This window comes from Pteropus alecto, unplaced genomic scaffold (assembly GCF_000325575.1).
Source record: "Pteropus alecto unplaced genomic scaffold, ASM32557v1 scaffold106, whole genome shotgun sequence".
In the NCBI taxonomy this organism is placed as follows: domain Eukaryota; kingdom Metazoa; phylum Chordata; class Mammalia; order Chiroptera; family Pteropodidae; genus Pteropus; species Pteropus alecto.
In genome coordinates this window covers 19,312,944-19,320,275 of record NW_006442103.1, presented here as the reverse complement: position 1 = coordinate 19,320,275, position 7,332 = coordinate 19,312,944, and the positions used below count along the sequence as shown (strand labels likewise).

The 7,332-nt window shown below is 53.0% G+C and overlaps 1 protein-coding gene across 2 annotated transcripts in view; it reads right to left on the bottom strand.

Annotated features, from left to right (window-relative positions):
- Window positions 1-7,332, bottom strand: part of TUFT1 (tuftelin 1) — a 31,167-nt gene that overhangs the window by 7,049 nt on the left and 16,786 nt on the right. Inside the window, exons 3-6 of one of the 2 annotated variants that reach the window (XM_006919779.3) lie at window positions 7,153-7,239; window positions 6,503-6,592; window positions 4,782-4,847; window positions 2,710-2,823 (exon numbers count right to left, since the gene is read on the bottom strand). In XM_006919779.3, coding sequence (XP_006919841.1) covers window positions 2,710-2,823; window positions 4,782-4,847; window positions 6,503-6,592; window positions 7,153-7,239 — 357 coding nt within the window. The remainder of the gene's footprint in view (window positions 1-2,709; window positions 2,824-4,781; window positions 4,848-6,502; window positions 6,593-7,152; window positions 7,240-7,332) is intronic. The other variant, XM_015595533.2, reaches the window with a different exon arrangement.

Here is a 7,332-nt window from a genome sequence, read left to right as displayed (position 1 = left end):
CTCCAACCCCCCCCAGTCCCCGCGCCTGGGCGCGTCGCCCAAGCTCAACCCAATGCTGTGGCTTCCTGCTAATGCGAACCCCGAGAATCCAGGGCAGGAGAGCTCCAAGTGTCCGCTCCCCAACTCTCCCACCCTCCTGCCGCCTGCACGCAAAGGCCAGGGCTACGAAGCCCCGGGAAGACTTCGCGGGGTTTTATTTATATCTAAGATGACGAACTCATTTGTAAAGGACAGAAGCAGAATTTTAGAATGAAAAAGTGAAGAGCACGCCTCCCTTCCTCCCGGGGCCCGCCCGCAGAGGACGCACGGCCCCTGCCTCTTAGAGCAGGAGCCGCAGCCCCAAAGAAGACGGTCGGCTTCATGCCGGCGGCACCTGGAGCACACCCCGAGCTCGGCACAGCCCCCAGCGCACGGTCACTGCCGGATAAAATCGGAAATGGAACTGACGTGCACTGAGTCCGTCCTTTCACGACTAAAGGTCAGCTGACCTATTCGGGGCGCACGAACAACTGGAGCCCGAGCACTTCGCCATCCATTTCGATGCTTCCCGGTCACCCCACCCAGACACCACCCCCGCCCCATCAGCTACTAACAGAGAACCCACGCGACCTCTGGGAGACTAACCAGCCCCGAGAGAACAGAACACCAGCAGCCAGTCCGTCCAGCTCCTCCCAAAGGCAGAATCAGGGAGGAGAGGGCAAAGCAAGCCACGCACAGCGTGACGTGTGACGGACGTGTCCACGCTGCACGCCAGCCCCGTCCAGAGCAAACTCGCTGCAAACCTGTCCTGACAGCAAGCAGCCCGTCAAACGGGAAACCCGTGCTTAACGGGCAGGTTGGCGTCATGGTAACTGACGACCCTGCCCTTCCTACTCCCAGGTTCAGGAAGGTAGACCAGAGTGTCTAATTTATTAGGAGAGACCGAGCAAGCCTTCAGATGTCCCGCGTCAGCCTGGAAGGGGCTGGCCCCGTGGGCAGGAACCTGAAAATGAGGCCTCTGATTTCTGTACAGAACATGGCACCCAGGTTGAAGTGTCCCCGGAGAACCGTAGGATGACAAGGGAAGAAGAAAACGACACCCCCCTGCCACAGCTGCTTCTGTAGCCCCAGCCCGCCCTGCCAGAGAGGAACCTCTTCAGCGTAGGGGAGGGCGTCGGCCTTCCCCAGGAGTGGGACCAGGAGCACCTCCCACTGCAGGTGGCTGCTACGTACCTCGCAGGTGGCTGCTATGTACCTCGGGGGTTAGAGGTGGCTCCTTCTAAGAAATCACGGGCGGGCATGTGGCGACAGCCGTCAGGGGCCTTCTAGCCTCAGGCTTCTGCTAGGGACACTTCCGCTCGAGCTTTGAAACCCAGCGCTAATAGCGCCCGCCACGTGTCTCAACGCTTCTCCATGCAGAAATTTCTCTCCCAAATTCAGTCTGGTCAGTGCCGCAGCCTCAACCTCCCCTTCCTCCTCCTCTGCTCCGAGGAAGTAGGGAACAGCTGGCCACCAAAGCGACACATCACCAACCCCATCACCCAAACTGCAGAATCGGAAACAGATGTGGCAAACCCCTTGCCGCACAGCGACTTTGTGCTGAGGCCACACGAACCTGCACGTCCTCAGTCCAAAGTATTCGGGCGAGGAAAGCCTGCTCGTTAGACTGATGACTGAGAAGAACACAGGGCAGCTCACATTTCTAAAACCCCTTAGAGTGATGACCGTATTTACCTACATTACCTCCCTCAAGCCACACTCAAAACTCGTGAGGGATATGTCACGACCACTTTTTGCAAGTCGAAACCGATGCTTAGGGAGGTTGAATTCCTTGCTCAAATAGCACTTCAGCTACTCCAGATGCAGCCGATCACTCGTGCCCTGCGTCCTCACCCTCGATCCTCCCGGTCTCACGAGGGAGAGCTCAGGGCGGCCCTCCCCTTTCCACGAGCTCCCGGCATGCCTGGGCAGGGAGGGCATAAGCCTAGCATTACATATTTATGACATAAACACCTGACATGTGGATGAACATAGCAGATAGCAGATGGTGAATCTCACACAGAGTAGTCAGAAAAACCGCCCAGTGTTTGCCCAGTGTACCTCAGGTTACATTCAAAGAATTTTCTGGAAAGTATGGACGACCTCAGGCACTTTTAATAGTGGAGAGCCTTCACTGTCTACTTATAGATTTTTGTATCCTTTTCCTCTTCTATAATAATCTAGTATTACTTTTTTAACAATAATTGAGACATTCGTTCAAGATCGCAGAACTCGGCACGGCAAAGCCAAAGTAGATCTACGGTCCCGACTCCACGGGCACCGTTCTTCCTACGACCTCAGATTCATCCATGCATCTGGGCCACACGATGGGTCTTGTGCCAGGCAACCTGCCAGAACCGGCCCTGCCCACGCGGTGCCTGGAGCCCTGCAGCTCCTCCTCGTGGGACTCAGCGAAGTGACGTTCACCTGACCCGCTCTGCCAGACCAGCACGCTGCTGCCCTTCGGCAGAGCAGAGAAGCAGGAGCCGACCTCCGAACCACCGGCTGGCCTCGGACAAACACCCAGGAGAGGGAAAAGCAGACGGGAAGTGCCCCGGGCCCCAAGGCCCAGCCTTCCCAGGTGATGGCACGCAGCCGGGAAGATGTGAAGTCCACGCTGGGAAAGTCGCCGGCACCTGCAGCCAGCAGCCCCACCCTCGGGGCTCCTCCTCCCCAAATCTCACAGCTCACCTCAAAAGCCACGCGATCTGACTGGTGCTGCCGCTCGGCCTCCTGCAGCTTGGCCAGCAAGTCCCTCACGGTCCTCCTCAAGCTCTCGGCATCTCCCTCTGCGTAGGCGTCCACCTGCAGCCAGAGCAGGAGAGGGAAAGTGAGGCCACCATACTTGTGACTTGGCAAGAGAAGGTTCCCCGCAATGCGCACTTCTCTGCCACGAGGGAAAAGACGTCTCATCGGTTTCACGGAGCCTCTGGCCAGTCACGCCCAAGTGCAGGTGGGCGCCCAGGGCTGCTGAGCTGGCATGTAGGGTCTCGCCGCCTTCACCTCAGTCACCAGCTCCCTGTGCGTCTGACAGGAAAGCCTGCCCTGCACAGTGGCAGCAGCGACGCCTCTGAACCAGAGCGCCGAGCTCTCAGCCGGGAGGGGGGCGGTGAGGTCTCTCAGTCCCTGTGTTGCCACTGAGTCCTGTGGGCCTTCGTTTCTCTATCTGTGAAGCAGTCAGAAGGTTCCTGACCACACCCTGCCTTATGGGCCACCTCAAAAAAAATAAAAACAAGATAATATCCAGTAGGGCTTGGAGCTCCTGAGAAGAAGCCAGCCAGATAACACCAGTTGTCATTATGACTTGTTGCCGACAGCACATGTGCCAAACACGGTGACTCAGGGAAAGGGCACAGTCCAGGCTGCACATCTGAAGTGAGCGGCCAGAAGCACAACGTCCCAAATCTAGCCATCAGGAAGTCCTCCCGTCAGTCCTCATAGCTCTGCCTGAGCTGCTGGGCAGGTGAGGATGATGTAAGAGGCTCCTGGAGCATGACTATGTGCTTCGTGCAAATGGTGTTCTCAGAAGACTTTTTTAACGACATGGAAAGTTTTCATGATATAGTATGAAGAGAAAAAAAGTCCATTATGAAGACTGAAAATATAATAGGCATATTTAAATCATATACTGAATATATTAGAGTGAGCAGCTTTTGGTTAGGGACAGGAGAGAAAAAAAAAATTCAGTGGGCGGCCTCGACGGGACCAACGTCGACAATGGGTCTTGGGCTGCCAGGCAGGTCTGATTCAGCCGTGTCCGTGAAGACCAGAAGAACCCGACCCAGAAGAATACCCACCCGAACCAACAAGTACAAGGAGACGCCACACACAGCATCCTCTTGATGTCGTAAACACACGTCTGCAGCGAAGGGAAGACCAAGGGCATGTTGCCCACCTGGGCTTTGCCCGGGTGGGTTACAACTGACGTTTTTTTCCTGTTCGCTTTTGTTTCTGAATTTCCTAATTTTTCTATAGCAAGCAAGTCTTATATTACATAAGCACAAGAAAAATAACATACGTCATTTTTTTTAAAAGTAAAGCCATGTTTGTTAATCATATGTCAATAAAACTGGGGAGAGGGCATTAAAAATAAAAAAAAAAAGGTACAGCCACGGAAGGAAAAAGTCTGTTGTTATTCAAAAGTGTGAGGTAGATCTACACGGACTAACATGGAAAGAAGGTTCTAATATACTCGCCAGTTTAAATAAATAAAAAAGCAAGCCAGGAATTTATTCATCACAACCCTGTATGTATGAAAAGTATGTGTATATTATACACAAACAATTGTGCATTGCATATATTAAGATATGCACAGGCATACATACATGTGATATTCAAATATGGTGGTCTGTGCACAAAGACACTCCAGAACACTGGTCCTCAACCTTGGCTAAACATTACGACCACCCGAACAGCTTTCCAAAGTCCTGATGCCAAGGCCACCCCCCAGACCAATTAAGTGACATCCCTAGGAAAGTCACACAGGCATTGGGTTCCTTAAGGCTCCCGAGGCCATGCCAGTGGGCGGGGAAGGCTGAGAAGCACCGCCCTTGAAGTACTTCGATCTGGTCACAGGGGTTACTTCCATGGAACAGACCAGAAAGGAGAACTTTGCATGTTTCTCCATTGTTTGAATTTTTACAGCAAGTAAGTCCTACTCTCACATTTAGTGAGAGCGAGAAAGTGATAAACAAAGGGATCGGGGAGGGGACATCCTGGCTCCTGGCTAAGTGGCAGTCGCTGCTGCTCTCCGTGGTACCTACCTCAGGCGGGCCACTGCACAGGGTCCGGGGACTCTGACTAAAGCCATTGGGCTTTTCTAGCACCACCTGTTCAAAGAAGAGTAAAGCTGGTTAAGAGTCCCGAGCGACCACCTACGAAACGTTATTCTCCTAAAAGCACAAATCTTAAATGATAGATAGATAGATAGATAGATAGATAGATAGATAGATAGATAGATAGATAGATAGTAGATAGGAGAGAAAGAGAGAGAAAAGGAGGAGGAAGAGGAGGAAGAAGATAAGGGAGGGAGGGAGGGAGGAAGGAAGGAAGGAAGGAAGAACGGGAGGGAGGGAAGGAAGGAGGAAGGGAGGGAGGAAAAGGAGGGAGGGGAGGGGGGAAGATTCCGGTGCCTTGTGAGAAAATGGGAAGGAAGGAAGGAAGGAAGGAAGGAAGGAAGAATGGGAGGGAGGGAAGGAAGGAAGGGAGGGAGGAACAGGAGGGAGGGGAGGGGGAAAGATTCTGGTGCCTTGTGAGAAAATGAGAAGAAGAGTGGACAACGCTGCCATCTTGAGAGGGAGCAGCTGGCCTTGGAGGGAGGCTGAAGGAAGCCTCGGGCTCCAACCTTCCCTCACTGGAGACTGCGCAGGCCTGCTCCTCGCAGCCCAGGGAACGCAAGCAGCTGCCTGCCACAAGCGAAGCGTTTTTCCCTTGCCCCGGGCATCCCGACAAGGGCTGACAAAGCATAAGTCAGAAGGGGAAGCAGCATGTGCTGCCATTCTTTTCAATTATTCGTCACCTGACTGCTCATTCGTGCAAACAAGGGGCCTAGGCTTCCCGCCAGGCTCTGAGCACAGCGTGTTCTTCAGTCACCTGACAAAGCATCTCCCAGATGCGAGCGCAGGTACTGAAAGTCCTACCTTCAGCCAAAGCAAAATGCATTAGGGCCAACCGGCCACGCCAAAGGGGAACGTGGCTGGCACTAGCTGCTAGGTCGCTGTCCCCCTCAGGAGAATGAAGGTGGGGGACGCAGGAGCAGGACCACCCCACCCCAACCAAACGCGAGTGAAAGGGAGACAACTAGACTCTAAAGGAGGATGAGGGTGAAGTCATGGAAAAGACAGGTCTGCTCCCCTGAGGACTCTTCTGTCCACAAATTTTAGAAAAGCTGAAAAGCAGGACCCCAGGATTGTCCCTCCCAAGGAGGCTTTGCAATCAGTTCAGTCGGAAGAACACTTATGGTGACCTTCTGCATCCCAGCCCGGCGCTGGGCGTGGGGATGCAGAGGCGGGGGCGGACCCTAAGCTCCAGGATCTCCCCATCCTGGGGTACAGGTGGCGATAGACACAGACAAACAACAGACAAGGACCAAGACTTCGCATTTACACTACAGGCGTCACCCGGATTGAGCGAGATCAGTTCATAAGTTTGGATTTGTAGGTGACTGCTTCATAAGACCGCATTACAAGAAGACTGATCCCAGAATCCTTATAGATAGGAAGTTTTGCCAATAATATAATGATAATTTTATTTCATGTAAATTCAATTATCGGACAGAGTTTTAGGAAGAGGTGAACTTATACAGGGGCCGACAGGTGTAAACGGCAGTGACTCCGCTGGAGTGCCCTAACAAGGCGTGAGCGCTCAGAGAAGCCATCACCGTCTGTCATCTCTCCCTTCCTGGCAGTGATGTAAGACTCGGCACCCACTGGGTGACAACTCCACCTGCTCAGTGGGGACCTGCCCACGGGCCATTTCCTATTACCTGTATCTCCTGTCTACGGTGAGGCTCTGCTGGATCTCGCTCGAGCGTGCTACTTATATCCTCCCGGAGCTTCTGCAAGCAGTTCCTGGCCTGGGAAGGGAGCGAGAAGCTTTAGCTTTTGGATAAGGAAAGCGAGCACACCAACTCGGTCACCTTGGAGCGCATCCCAGCATCCCAGCCCGTGCTCCTAGGAGCCAGGTACTGTTCGGGCACTGGCTGAGGGAGGAGGGGCCCACGTCGAGTGGGGCCACGGCCCAGTCCCTCCTACATAAGCAGCAAAATAAGCAAAACCTCTGCTCTGAGGAGCTAGCATTCTAGCTGAGGAGACTCACAACACAAAAGGCGAATAAAACGTGTAATATGTCACATAGAGACAAGTGCCAGGATGGTTAGGAAAAGCCGAGGAAGTAAAGCTGGCAGTTTTAGATAGGACGGTTGGGGATAGTGCTAGGCTCATGGTGTTTAATAAGTGTTTGCTGATTAATGGAAGGGTCAGAAATGATATTTGACACGTGACAGGACATGATGGCACCTGGGAGTTATGAAGGGAGTAGAAGGGAGAAAATCAAAATGTACCAAAGAAGGGAGATGCAAAATGTGAGATTTAGAGAAATGACTTAGGCCATTTCACAGAAGGAAGGCGTGCCCACCTCCTGGATGTACTGGACCTCACTCTTCAGCTGGTTAATATTCTTCTCATGAATCATCTTGTCTCCAGACTTCCCCTTCAAGTACACCTAACATAAGGAAGAGAACACTGTTTAGGTAAAAAACCTCCGGTTAAATTCATTTCATGCAGGCAGCCTCATACGCCGCAGGTGGGAAATAAA